The sequence below is a fragment of the Antechinus flavipes genome, chromosome 2 (assembly GCF_016432865.1).
Source record: "Antechinus flavipes isolate AdamAnt ecotype Samford, QLD, Australia chromosome 2, AdamAnt_v2, whole genome shotgun sequence".
Classification (NCBI taxonomy): domain Eukaryota; kingdom Metazoa; phylum Chordata; class Mammalia; order Dasyuromorphia; family Dasyuridae; genus Antechinus; species Antechinus flavipes.
Genome location: NC_067399.1, coordinates 277,939,612 through 277,954,236, shown reverse-complemented (window position 1 = coordinate 277,954,236; position 14,625 = coordinate 277,939,612). Strand labels below are relative to the sequence as shown.

The window sequence follows — 14,625 nt, the reverse complement described above, 5'->3', positions numbered from 1 at the left end:
GACCACAAACTAGAAACTGAGTGGATATCCATCAATTGGAGAATGGCTGAATAAATTGTGGTATATGAATGTTATGGAATATTATTGTTCGGTAAGAAATGACCAACAGGATGATTTCAGAAAGACCTGGAGAGACTTACATGAATTGATGCTGAGTGAAATGAGCAGGACCAGGAGATCATTATTTATTTCAACAACAATACTATATGATGATCAATTCTGATGGACTGGCCATCTCCAGCAATGAGATGTACCAAATCAGTTCCAATGGAGCAGTATTGAACTGAACCAGCTACACCCAGCGAAGGAACTCTGGGAGATGACTAAGAACCATTACATAGAATTCCCAATCTCTGTATTTTTGCCCGCCTGCATGTTTTATTTCCTTCACAGGCTAATTGTACACTATTTCAGAGTCTGATTCTTTTTGTACAGCAAAATAACGGTTTGGACATGTATACATATATTGTATTTAACTTATACTTTAACATATTTAACATGTATTGGTCATCCTGCCATCTAGGGGAGGGGGTGGGGGAAAGGAGGGGAAAAATTGGAACAAAAGGTTTGACAATTGTCAATGCTGTAAAATTACCCATGCGTATAACTTGTAAATAAAAAGCTATTAAAAATTAAAAAAAAAAACTAACTACAAAATAAGAAAAAACAAAATAGAAAAAGAAAGAATGACAGAAAAAAAAAGGAAAAACAAAACATTGTTGTCATGTCCAGCTGAACATCAGGGAAGATTTAAAATATGTAACAATAAATTTCCTTTTCAAGAAAGCATGTACATCAGCCTGAAATCAGTAAGACCTGAGTTCAAATCTGGTCTCAGACACTTAACACTTCCTAGCTTTGTAACCCTGGGCAAGTCACTTAACTTCAATTGCCTCAGCAAAAAAAAAAGAAAAGAAAAGAAAGAAAGAAGAAAAAGGATGTATAGTGATAGTAGACATTATATTCATGTCTGTCCATTTTTTCTTTGCTTCCTTATAGGTTATTTTTTTATTTCTTTTATTTTCTGCTGTACACTTCTTACTTTATTCTTTAGTTCCCTTTTCATTCCTTTTACTTCCCCCAAGCAAGCTATAATTAAACATATTTATGTATATACATACATTTATATTTATATATAATGTATATACATACATTCATACCTGTATGCCTATCTGCACACATATATTTATCTATATACATATGCATTTACACATACATAGATACATCTAAAACAGTATTAATATATCTGACATATAATGTAGATTTCTCTCTTAATTGAATCTAGTTTGACTTTGGGATCAATGATCACTAGTCCTACCTTTTTTTCTTTTCTAAAAAATTCTACTCCTGATTCTTGTTATTATGTTTATGTAGATCTCTTACTTCCTATCACTGCTAATTCTACTAGTTCTATAAGTTCTACTTTTTAACTTGCCTTGCTATTACTTGACCTCCCCCATACATGGATGCTTCCCTTATCTTCCTTCACAACCCTTTCCCTCCTTCTTTATCCCATTCCCTTTAATCTACATACTTTATCTCACTGTTAATCTAACATCTTCTATTCCACATCTTATCTTATTCCCTCTCCCTTTTATTTCTTTATAAATTTTGGAGGGTGCTATATTCTTCATGGAGTATATATGTGTGTTGTTCCCTATTTAACCTATTCCCAATGTGAGTAGGTTTTCAGAACTAACAGCTCCCTTTCCTTCTCTAATAACTCTGTGTCAGTTCTTCTATATCCCATTCATATAAGATAATTACTATTTACACCTTTTCTTAGACAGTTTTGTTTTTAAGAGTCAGATCATACTCAACTCTGTCCCAGTCTTTCTATTGGACTACCCAGTACTGATATTAATCTTGGACATATTTCCATTTCCAAATATAAAACATAAATAGTGTGTCCTTGTTTGGTCCCTTGAAATTAGTCTTTGGTAGTCTTTGATGTTGGCTCTTATATGTTAAAATTTCTATTGAGTTTGAGTTTATTTGAGCCAAAATCCTGAAAATCTTTAAGTTCATTGAATTTCCAATTTTTTTCATTTAATATTATGTTTAATTTTGTTGGATATAATATTTTTGGCTTCTGGTCTATGTAGATTGTCAATATATAAGATTATAGTTGCTGATAAATCTTATAAAGTTCTAATTGTAGTTCTAGCATATTTGAATTTGTTTCTTGCAAAATTTCTCTTTGATCTGGAAGTTTCAAAATTTAGAAGTAATGTTTCTATGTCTTTTCCTTGTAGGATCTTTGAGGTAGTGATCATTGAATTTTTTTTTTTTTTCCTATTTCTACTTTCCCCTCTCATTCTCTCACTTCAGGATAATTTTCTTTGATTATTTTCTTTTTCTTTGGTGAGACATTTGGGGTTAAGTGACTTTGCCCAGGATCACACAGCTAGGAAGTATTAAGTGTCTGAGACCAGATTTGAACTCAGGTTTGACTTCAGGGCTGATGCTCTATCCACTGCACCACATAGCTGCTCCCTTATTTCTTATAGTATTGTATCAGGGTTCTTTTTTGGCCACAACTTTCAGGTAGTCCAATTATTCTTTTTTTAAACTTTTTTTATTATAGCTTTTTATTTACAAGTTATATGCATGGGTAATTTTACAGCATTGACAATTGACAAACATTTTGTTCTAATTTTTCCCCTTCTTCCCCCCATCCCCTCCCCCAAATGGCAGCTTGACCAATATATGTTAAATATGTTAAAGTATAAGTTAAATATAATATATGTATACATGTCCAAACAGTTATTTTGCTCTACAAAAGGAATCTAGATCAATTATTCTTATGGTTTCTCTTTAAGTTCCATTTTCTAATACAGAATTATAGTCTGTTAGTGTTAGAATAGACTTTAGAGATCATCTAGTCCCATCCTCTTGTGTTATGAATAAGGATACTGAATTCCAGTTCAACAAATTCAGCAAATTTATTAAGCACCTATTTCATGTATAGCACTGGAGATTTAAAGACTTCAAACCTTAATGGTTCAATACTTGGCCAAAGTCATGCTCTTGAGTTATTGGCAAAGATAAGCCAGGAGTACAGAATTCCTGCCTCTCAGTTCAAAGGCAAAAGGCTGTTTACAAATTGAGAGTAAGCTGTCTTCACACACACACACACACACACACACACACACACACACACACACACAAATGCCCCTCAGTGTTGGAATCTTTACAAACTGTTAAGTCATTAGAATTGATAGAGACAATAATTATCTAATTTAGCATGGTTCAATATGATTGATCTAATCCTACAAGGAGATGTTTTGGGCCAGAACCTGAAACAAGGTATTAAGTAGAACTAATAGAAACAATGCTGTGTTCATACCTTTAGAGAGCTTATATAAGCAAGAAGTATTTAAGTACTCATTGGAGTTCACAAGTATGGGAGATTCACAAAATAAACTATGTAACTTTGTGAATTCACACCTCCCTTGAAGCTCTTAGGGCCAGAGAGCACTCTGGGAGAAAACCCATAATCCCATTCTCTCAGAAGAGTCATATATAAGCCTATTTAAGAGAGTTCAGCAGAATTAGATTGGAGAGGAGCACTCTGGTGCAGACACAGAGCACTCTGGGGGTTTGAGAGCCAGAAGCCCTCTCTCGGAGGCAAGACAGATTCAACTTGGAGCTGAATTGGAGGCTGAAGAAAGCAGAGGCAGAAGCAAAGGACAAAACTGCAAGAGCTCTTGGAACCAAGCAGAGAGATAGGCCTCTAAGCTAACTGGGCTATATTGGAGACAATAAAAGATCTCAACTTTTATCACCTGGCTGCATTTGGGGTAATTATTGATCTGAACTGATACTAAGGCTGCCTCCAGAAAACCTCCCCAAGAAACTCGCTCCCAGAGAGAACCATTATTTATATGTTTTAAAGAAGAAAAACATCACATTTTGGCGCCCAATGTGGGGCGCCAAAATGTGGTGTTTTTCTTCTTTTAAATAATAGTTCTCTCTGGGGAAGAGCAGGTTTCTCAGGGAGGTTTTCTGGAGGCAGCCTTAGTTTCAGTTAAGAGTAATAATCACCCAAAATGCAGCCAGCTGGTAAAAATGCAAACGTTTCTTTTCTTTCTTTCTTTCTTTCTTTTTTTTTTTTTTTTTTTTTTTTTTTTTTGGTAAAAATGCAGTTTGGATATAATAAGCATTTGTGCCCACTGTGGCACAGCATCTTATGATCTCCTCTAAAGGAGCATCTTTGTCTAGCCCCCATATAATTCTTTTGCAAATCTCATTGGCATTTTCCTTAGCCAAATGTCTAGTCATTATTTCTGTTGCTGCATTGTCTCCAATGTTTTTTATTACAGCTGTTTGCAAACGTCCCACAAAATCTGCAAAAGGTTCATTGGGACCTTGCTCTATTTTTGTAAAAGCTTTATTTCCATCTTTCTGTCCAGGAAGAGAATTCCAAGCTTTTATTGCCGCCTTAGAAATTTGCTCATACACTGTTGTGGGATAATAAATCTGTTCTGAATTCTCTGCATACTGACCTTGACCAGCTAGTTGGTCAAAAGTGATTTGTCCAATAGCTCCTGTTTGCCTATTGCATTGAGCTTGATTGAATCCTACATAATTCATGATGCTCCAAAAGCCACAATAAATTTTGTCCAGATTCTAGACATGTCCTAGCTATGGATTTCCAATCATTCAGGGTTAAGATTTCATAAGACAAATTATCTAGTAACATTTTAAATAAGAGGATGTAGCCCCATTAAAGAGTGCAACCCTTTTTCAAATCTTTAATTTTATCCAAATTAAAAGGAGTGTATTTTTTCTCTTTTTGACCTGAAGAGTCAAGCTTTCAATCACAGGATTTGCAGTTATAAAATCAGATATATCTTCTCCTTCATTTTTTGCTTTAATTAATGCCTCTTCTAATCTTGTCATATTCTGCTTTACAGGAGAAGCTGACTGTGTTTCTTCCTCTCTTCCTCCCCCTTCTTCCACCCATGAAGGGTTAATTGAGGGGGGAGGGTCATGAGATGTGGAATGATCTAATTTCTCCTGTTGTTTAGTATCACACTCAGAATTGTAATTAATTCCATTCTCATCTGATTTGTCCTCCTTTTCACCTAGTAAAGTTGGCACTTCTTCCTCCTGCACTTTCTTTTTCTTCATTCTAACACTTAAATAACTTCTTATAGCCAGTTGTGTTAAATTGTATGTATTAATTATGTCTTTGGAAATTGAGTCAGGCTCATTTCTATTATAAAAAAGATCCTCTTTTTCTAATGTCCACTGCACTGAGTTTGAATTAGATCTGTAGTATTCACTCACTTTTTCTCCTATTAATTTCCACTCGTCTAAATCCAATTCCTTTTCTGTAGAGAACCAAGGACATATGTTCTTTACAGTTTCTAAAAGTTCAGTGATCTGCTCCAAAATTATAATCAAACCTTGGCTTTCCATAACTTTGACAATGCTCTCTAAACATTTTCCTTGAACAGAAACAGAAGGCTGTTTTGTAAATATCTGTCCCACCTTAGCTGAAATTCTGCTCTATTTTAACAAAATTTCTTTGTTGTACTCACCCTAATTTCTGGGGTGAAGAGTCTTTTCCACTGGAACAGGATCACAGGCTTTTCCACTGGATCAGGATCGGAGGCTTTTCCACTGAAATCAGTCCCATGTTCAAGGCGCCAAATGTGGTGATTTTCTTCTTTAAAATATATAAATGATGGTTTTCTCTGGGAGAAAGCAGGTTTCTCAGGGGAAGTTTTCTGGAGGCAGCCTTAGTATCAGTTCAGATCAATAATTACCCCAAATGCAGCCAGGTGATAAAAGTTCAGATCTTTTATTGTCTCCAATATAGCCCAGTTAGCTTAGAGGCCTATCTCTCTGCTTGGTTCCAAGAGCTCTTGCAGTTTTGTCCTTTGCTTCTGCCTCTGCTTTCTTCAACCTCCAATTCAGCTCCAAGTTGAATCTGTCTTGCCTCCGAGAGAGGGCTTCTGGCTCTCAAACCCCCAGAGTGCTCTGTGTCTGCACCAGAGTGCTCCTCTCCAATCTAATTCTGCTGAACTCTCTTGAATGGGCTTATATATGACTCTTCTGAGAGAATGGGATTATGAGTTTTCTCCCAGAGTGCTCTCTGGCCCTAAGAGCTTCAAGGGAGGTATGAATTCACAAAGTTACATAGTTTACTTTGTGAATCTCCCATACTTGTGAACTCCAATGAGTACTTAAATACTTCTTGCTTATATAAGCTCTCTAAAGGTATGAACACAGCATTGTTTCTATTAGTTCTACTTAATACCTTGTTTCAGGTTCTGGCCCAAAACATCTTGTAGGATTAGATCAATGATACTGAACCTTGCTAAATTAGATAATTATTGTCTCTATCAACTCTAATGACTTAACAATTTGTAAAGATTCCAACACCTCAGTACTTAAAACAATCGAACTACAAATTCCCGAATCAAGTTCTTCCAAAATAACCCCCAGTATTAAGGAAATGGAGTTAGGAAGGAAGTGGTAGACTCTAATCTTCCATCTTCTAGGCACCTTAGTGACCTTAATTTATCAGATAATTACTGTGTGTCTGCTATATTTAAAATCCTGGTAGCTGCTGAGAGGAACAAAATAAATAACATATGACTTCTGTGCTGAAGAAACTCAAAGTCTCACATTAGATTCAGTCTAGTATGAGAGCTCATTTAACATTGTAACTACCCACTGTGGGAAGTGTAGGACACATACAAAATCCTTTGTGCTAAACAAGATTCATTATCATTGCTCAGGATCCCATTTGTACCAGTCCAGCTCTTTGCCTGTCTCCAAGATTTGATTCAGAAAGTTTTTCTTGATTTCCTTCTAGCTTTCTGATTACAAAAGAAGACATTGAGGTCTTGAGGATTTAAGTGACTTGTCCAAGACTACTCAGTTGATTAATCGCAGAGCCAAGACTAGAACCTCAGACTCTTGATTCTCCTGTCTAATACTCTTACCACTGTATCCCTCATGTTTTACCTAATATTTGAGGCTTCGAGTTAAGCCTCAACTTTAACTAGGCTGTTGTCATCTGTGCAAACTGAATACCAATTATCAGACAGCATGGAGAAAAAGGATGGAAACTAGATCTATGATTTCCTTGGTGGAGAGAACTCCCTCTCCCAGTGCATGTCAGAACTATCTCCATGCTCTGTACTTGAAGAGAGTTGACTGGTATGCTTAAAAGTTAAGTGACTGGCCCAGGATGGTCCCAGAGACATTTTGTGTTTGAGTAGGAACTTGTACTCAATCAAATATTCTTAACTCCAAGGCCAGCTCCTTTTCCACTAGCCAGTCCTGACCTTCAGTCTCCAGGAGGGAAATTCAAAGAACTGGATTTTCTAGATAACTGAAATGCTGAGTTTATTGAATCACATTTTGATGAAAGGCTATAAAATTATTAAGAGATTTCTTACCTTATCAAACCAATATTTCAAATATAAATGGTTTCATTAAGTTGTGTACTTCTTTTCCTAATGGAGATTAAGTACCCATATTCCTGAATGAATTCATCTTCATGAATTGCTGTGACCAGAAAAAGAATTCATTCCCTTGAGGCCAATCTTCTGATTCACTTTCTTGAAATTAACTAACCTAGATTTTAGATGGGCAATATGTAGTCCGTCACCAGACCCAACTTTTGAAGCCTTTTCATTTCAGTAGAATCTCCCAGAATGTCATTAGCATAGCTCTGTGAAGGAATAATAGAGTATATATATTGACCATCATTTAGCTTGGTCTGTTCCTGATTACCTATGGTTTTCAACATGAATGCTAGTCATTATACTGAGCATGTAGTTATAATACATGTGGTGTTGGATCAGAGTGTGAAGAGGTTACAGATTCTAGGGGATACTTGAAATTTTTTAAAAGCTCCTGGTGTGTCCCTTGGTCATGGGAGCCAGATATAGAGCTGAAGGGTGTTTTGGAGCACCTCTGATGGCATCTGAGTTTGAATCCTCTCTCAAGAGGATCAAGCTGTGTGACCAATGTACCAGTCATTTAACCTCTCTCAGGCTTTGTAATCTGTAAAATGGAGAGCATAGATAAAACTGTTATCTACCTGCCAGTGTGGTTGTGAGGATCAATGAGATAACATGTCAGAAGCTTCACAAGCTTTTATATGTTTCTAATAAAAGCAAAGTACATGAGTAGCTGCACAAATGATTTCCAGGGCAATGTCATATAACTTTCATTAAATAAACAGTGTCTGTCTGTCTGTAGAGTTATCACAGAAACTCTTTACTTACTAGCTTTGTGATCCTAGGCAAGTCACTTCTTCCATCAGAGCTTCAGGTTCCTCATCTGCATAATTAAGCTAGATTAGCTCTCAACTCCTATTTCTAAAACTTTTTGATTCAACAGTATTCAGTGTATTACGCTGGATACACCTATCAGAAAGTACATATTGCTCAATCTGATAGTTTTAATTATAAAAGTTCTTTGCTTTTCATTCAACATTGAGCTTTAGAGATAATTAGTTCTTTCTTAGAGAAAGTTTGGGATCCCAGTTTCATTTCAGTTCTGTTATAACTTGAAGATGACTATATTTTGAGGTTTTGTAACAGACCTTACTCTATTGTGAAAAAATGCTATCCTAAGATCCTAGAATAGAATCTGTGCTAAGAAAAATTGAAGTCATTGTTTGTGAGATTCTTATCCTTAATAGACTGAGATCTGGGTCAGTAGTTTAAATATTTGACAAAGCATAGAAAAAAATATGAGAAGTTAATATTCTGCTCCTTTGAGACAATTGCTATTTTAAAGTGAAGATTTATTAACATTAATGTTTCTTCCCATTTTTTTAGATACTTCAAGTGATCTTCCTCATTTCTCTAGCTCTGACATTGTGAACAAATATGCTATAATGGAACGTCTGAATTTTGCTTATTATTTACGTCATGGTCGACCATCGTTTGCATTTGGTACTTTTCTTATTCAGGAATTAGCCAAGAGCAAGTCTCCAAAACAACTGTGAGTATTTACAGAGTAATAGGAAATAAGCTTGGTAAATGTCAAAAGAGTTATAAAGGGGATTACATAAAGATCCTAAATTTTGAGGCTCATATCTATGTAACAAAATTAGAAATATTACTTGGAGGTAATCATTGAGTGCCATAGAAAATGACTTTTGAAATAAATTCCTAATAGATTTCAGTATTAGTCTTCTTTATGACTTTAATTTGCAAACATAATCTTGGACCAAGGATCCGCAGTCCTTCATTCATTGCATATGAAGGTGCTGATTCTTGTTTCTGTTCTTGGGGAAGAAAGGGACAATATGCTGTTGAGTATGAAGAATCTCTTAAAAACATTCAGAAGACAGTGGCAACAAAATGAAGTGAGCAAAATGCTAAAGACCAACTTTTCTTACTTTGTATTATGACTGGCAGCTAGTTAGTGAAGTAGGTAGAGTGTCAGACTCTACTTAGAAGTTAGAAATACTTATCTTGGTGAGTTGAAATCTGGTCTCAGACACTTGCTCAGACACTACTTGACCCTAAGCAAATTATTTAACCCTGTTTGCCTTGGCTCCTCATTTATAAAATGAGCTGAAGAAGAAAATGTTAAATCACTCCAGTACTTTTGCCAAGAAAACTCCAAATGATGTCATGAGACAAGACGAAAAACCAACTGAAGAACAGGCATTGTTTAGGGCTGGAAAGAACCCAATAGGTCATTTAGTCTAATCCTCCCTCTGATTTTGCAGATTAAAAAAACTGAGGCCTGGTGAGGTTAAATGACTTTTCTAGGGTCAGGAAAGTAGCAGATGGTAGCATTTGAATCCAACTCATCTGACTGCAAAGACAGCATTCTTTCCACCATAATGTACTGTCTTCCATCTTAAATACCTCTGAGAGCCCTCTATGTGCTTATGTTACATCAGTGATTTTCCAGTAATGTGCTGTGAATTGCACAGAACTCAGCCTTGAAATCAAGTGCATGTGTGAGTCTTCTCACTCATTATATAAAACATCATAATGTGCCATGAATACTAGGGTCCTCAGTGGTCATGATCTCCAGTGTGCCAATCTAATTTTGATGTCTGTTTTCTGTTTTAGGATCCAGCAAGTTGGAAATGAAGCCTACATGTTGGCACTTTCCTTCTTTCATATGCCTTCAGTAGGGGCTGCTTGTGTGTGTTTCTTGGAATTGCTTGGTATTGACAGCCTTAAACTTAGAGTTGATATGAAAGTGGCCAGCATCATTTTGAGCTACAAGTGTAGAAATGAAGAGGCTCAGTACAGCTGTATCAGGGAATCCCTGGGTAAGACATCTCTGCATTTGGACAGCTTTGTGCAGTAGAAAAGGGGCTTATTTGTAATACTGAATCAGGAATTTGTCATGGGGGAATGCAGACAGGTTACTGTTTTGCCTCATTTCCTGGATTCTTCATTAACGAGCTCACAAATGAAAATGAAACATTGTAAATAGAAACTTATGCTCTTCTGAAGAAATCTTTTTTATCCCTTTATTTATTGAAAAATAAATTTTTGTTACTATCTTTTGTTTTTCCATTATCTAGATTTCTCCTAGTATTCTCTCCCTTTTCCTTCTAAGAGATCCATTCTATATAATAAAGATATTTTTTAAAGAAAACAAGGAAGAAGGAAAAAAAATCAACAAAAGCAATCAGTGCTTTGAAAAAGTCTGAAAATGACAATGTTACACAGTGTTGGACTTTATACTTTTGCAAAGGAGGTGGAGGAAGTGTATTTTCAATTCTTTTTGGGGGCCATATGTGTTTTTAATAATTTTTCAACATTAATTTTTTACTTTTTTCTGGTGGTGGTTCTTTCTACTTATGTTATTAAGGTTATTGTACATACTGTTTTCTTGGCTCTACTTCCTTTCCTGAGCATCACTTTATCTAAGTCTTTCCATGTAGTCATTGTCTTAAAGCACAGTGATATATAAATTTCTTGGTATATCGAGGTTTTTTCTTCTTATCAGAAACCTCCTTGGAATATATAACCAGCAGTTACTTCTCTGGGTCATGAATATTTCAGTCACTTTATTTTCATAATTTCAAATTGCTTTCCAAAATGATTACATTGAGTCTTAGCTCTACCAAAAGTGCACCAGTGTGCCTGTCTTTGCACAACACCTCCAACTCATATGGACTATTTCCATTTTTCATCTAGTTAAGTGAAGTGGATTTGCATTTCTCTTCTTAGTGATTTGGAGCATTTTTTCACATTGTTGTAAATAATTTGCACTTCTTTGAAGAACTGTTTATTCATATTCCTTGATCTGTTAAAGAATGTGTGTGTATGTGTTTTCACACACACACACAAATATACATGTACACATACTCACATATAAAAATACATATGTAATAGAAATAAATGAGTGTAAATATGTTAGATACCCAAGCTAGAAAAATTTGTTACAAAAATTTTTTCCCATCTAATCATACTACTTTTTATCCTAGATATATTTTCTTTCTGCAGAAGCTTCTGAATTTTATTTAATCAGAATTATCTTTTTTCTTTATAATTGCCTGTTCTTTGTTTTAAGAATACATCCCCTTATAATTATATCAATAGATGCAGAAAAATCATTTGACAAAATACAATACCCATTCCTATTAAATATACTTGAGAGCATAGAAATAAGTGGAATTTCCTTAAAATAATAAATAGCATCTATTTAAAAATATACTCATAGTTTTCTGCTTCTCTTCTAATTTTTTCATGGAATTATCCTTAATATTAAGGTCATTCATTTATTTTGGATTTATTGTGGGTGAAAATCTAATTTTTGTCAGATTGCTTTCAAGTATTTCTAGAAATTCTTCTCTTTTAGAAATTTTTTTCTTAACTAATTTATATTTGGCGGTTTATTAAACACTGGGTTATTGAGTTCCATTGCTTCTGATTCTCTCTTGTCTATTCTGACTCACTTACTTCTTCTCTACTTTTTAACCAATTCCAAATTATTGACTGATGTTTTGAGATCTGAAAATACTATTTCCTAGGGGGAAATCTCTTTACCATACTATGTTTTAATTGTAATTTTTTTACAGCTGAAAAACTAGTTAAACTGGCTATTGGTAAAAAAGCAGCAACTGAAGAATTGCTTAGTCTCTTAGAAGAAGGCATATGGGATAGTATTCAACAACAAGGAATATCGAGGTTTGTTGTGTTTCTGTGCCTTTTTTTTTTTTTTTAAAGCAGTGATTGTGTCAATTTATGTTTATCTAGCTTTTTTTTCAAAAGAATTCAGACCTCAAGTGTTCTCATTAATTCTCACACCACACCTTGTTATGGAGCTCGGTTGGCTTTTCCTTTTCCTAGAATGAAATAATCCAAACGGAATGAATGTTTTTTAAGTATGTCACATTGGATCCTTTAAGCAAACTGAAAAGAGGAATCAATTGGCTATTAAGTTGATTTCTTTACATCCTGCTCTGATTTTGCCTGTTAGATTTCAGTGATATCATTCTGAGAGCATGAGCCTAGGAAGCCTTTTCCTTTCTCCAATCTCTTAAAGTCAGGTTCATTCACTATACCCCTACTAAGTCTGATTCTTCCATGGTTAGACCTATGCATTTCCCTTTTCTGACCCTTCCCCCTGGATCTAACATCCTAATCCAAACATTGGAGATGAGCAGAGTTTCAGGAGTATAGACAAGGAAGTCTACCTGCCAGCTGTAATCAGTTAGGGTCTTCTAGACATGAGTGATTTATCCTGCTTATGCTATTTTCATTCTTTCTCATGTAAATGGAAAAAGTCTGTTTTTTCCTATGTGTGTCAGAGTGTCTTTGTAGCAAAATTACCATCTAGCCCTTGACCTCGGGAAGCACCAGACAACAAAAGCCTTCATTTGACCAGTAGTCTCAGTCTAGTCTCAGTCTCTCCTGCCTCCAGGTGCCCCATATCATAGACTCCTGGCTCTATCCTTCAACAGACATCCGAGTTTTGACTATTAAAATTAACTTTTGTTGCTTCATACTAGTGTTCCAGTACTGTGCCTCTGTGGCACATATGTATACCTAGAACAGTGTATACTATTACCAGCAGTAGGTGCCTAATAAGTGCTTGGTAATTGGTTGAATGATTGTGTTAAAGTAAAGAGATATATACTATGTTGTGGGGGAGGTTAGTGGCAACAAAAAAATTATAGACTTGTACTTACTATTTATTCATAAATTTTATTAGTAGTTGAGTAGCATCCTGGATTCACTTTTACTGAATAGTTTTTCAGTCCTTTGGGCTGAACATGTCATCACAGGCCTGTAGGATTTGTAAATTTTTGTTAATTTGTCATTTTCGAACTATAGCTATATCTAATATTTTATTTTTTCTATTTTTAATGTCAGGACCTCCAGTGAATCAGGTCGCCAGTGGGCATTGGTGGTGCAGTTCTGCAGGCTTCATAATGTGAGGCTGAGCACAGCTTACCTAAAAGAGTGTTCTAGAGCCAATGATTGGCTACAGTTTATTGTGCACAGCCAGCTTCACAACTATCCCCTGGAGGAAGTAAGTAAACTACTGACCATCCTCAGATTTCTTAACATTGAAAAGTGGGCATTTTTCTTAGAGCTTTTAAAATTATAAAATAATAATAAAAGTTTATTATTAAACTTTTTTTGAGGTAATATCATTATTACCTAGATTCTATTGGACCAGCTGAGGAGGTGATAATCCTGGTCAGAAGACATCCACAGGACCATATCTTTTGGTCTAGGCCCTACAGTTCAGCAAGCATGTTGATGATCTGGAGAATCTTCAGAGGAGAGTAGCTTAATTGGAAGGGCTTTAGAATCCTGCCACATGCATGATGATCATTTGAAGGAAATTAGCATGGTTAGCTGCCAGAAGAGAAGATTGGGGGAGTGGGCTGGATAATAAAGTATTTTAAGAGTTGTCATGTGGAAGAGGAATTACACTTGTTCTTCCTAGCCCTAGAAGTAAGAGCTAGGAGCAGAAGGTAGAAGTTGTCAAATGACATATCTACAAAGAGAATCTAAAAGTAGCTTCTTTCTTATTGGAAGTCTTTAAACAAAGACTGAGTGATCCCTCCAGGAGTACACTATAGAAGGGATCCTTCTTCAGATAGAAATTGATCTGGATGATTCCTGAAAGACTTCCCTATTCTTGAGTATTTTTCGATACATAGTGACTTGTGCAAAATAAATGAAAAATATTAAAAAAAAAAAAAGACTTATCCAAGCATTTGAAAACTAGCGATGAGCCTGGAAAACAAAAATGAACCCTATTTTTCATCTCTTGGTAAAGAGGTAGGGAACCATGATAATTGAACTTTGCATACATTATCAGATATGGGCACTTAGTGGGTCCTCCCCCCCCCCCCCCCCATAATGAGTTTTCTTTGGTTACCATGTTCAATTTTTGCAGTGGTGATGGAAATTGGTCCAAAAATGTCTATGACATAAAAACAGAAGGCATCCATTAAAATTTATTTTTTCAAAATTCAGTGGGTGGGAATAAGAGAAGGGATTAGTTTTTAGCTATAAAGAGTATTTGTGGCTAAAAATAAATCATTGAAACACTGGGTACATCCAATGAAAAGTCAAAGACTGCCAAAATGCAAAATTATATGATCTCCCCTGAAACAAGTTAGTGTGAGAGAGCCATTTAGTGAATGTTTTT

General features: G+C 35.4%; 1 protein-coding gene across 1 annotated transcript in view; it reads left to right on the top strand.

Moving 5' to 3' along the window:
• SPG11 (SPG11 vesicle trafficking associated, spatacsin) overlaps window positions 1-14,625 on the top strand; it is a 77,271-nt gene that overhangs the window by 36,532 nt on the left and 26,114 nt on the right. Inside the window, exons 21-24 of the mRNA XM_051977228.1 lie at window positions 8,814-8,979; window positions 10,068-10,273; window positions 12,035-12,143; window positions 13,332-13,491. Coding sequence (XP_051833188.1) covers window positions 8,814-8,979; window positions 10,068-10,273; window positions 12,035-12,143; window positions 13,332-13,491 — 641 coding nt within the window. The remainder of the gene's footprint in view (window positions 1-8,813; window positions 8,980-10,067; window positions 10,274-12,034; window positions 12,144-13,331; window positions 13,492-14,625) is intronic.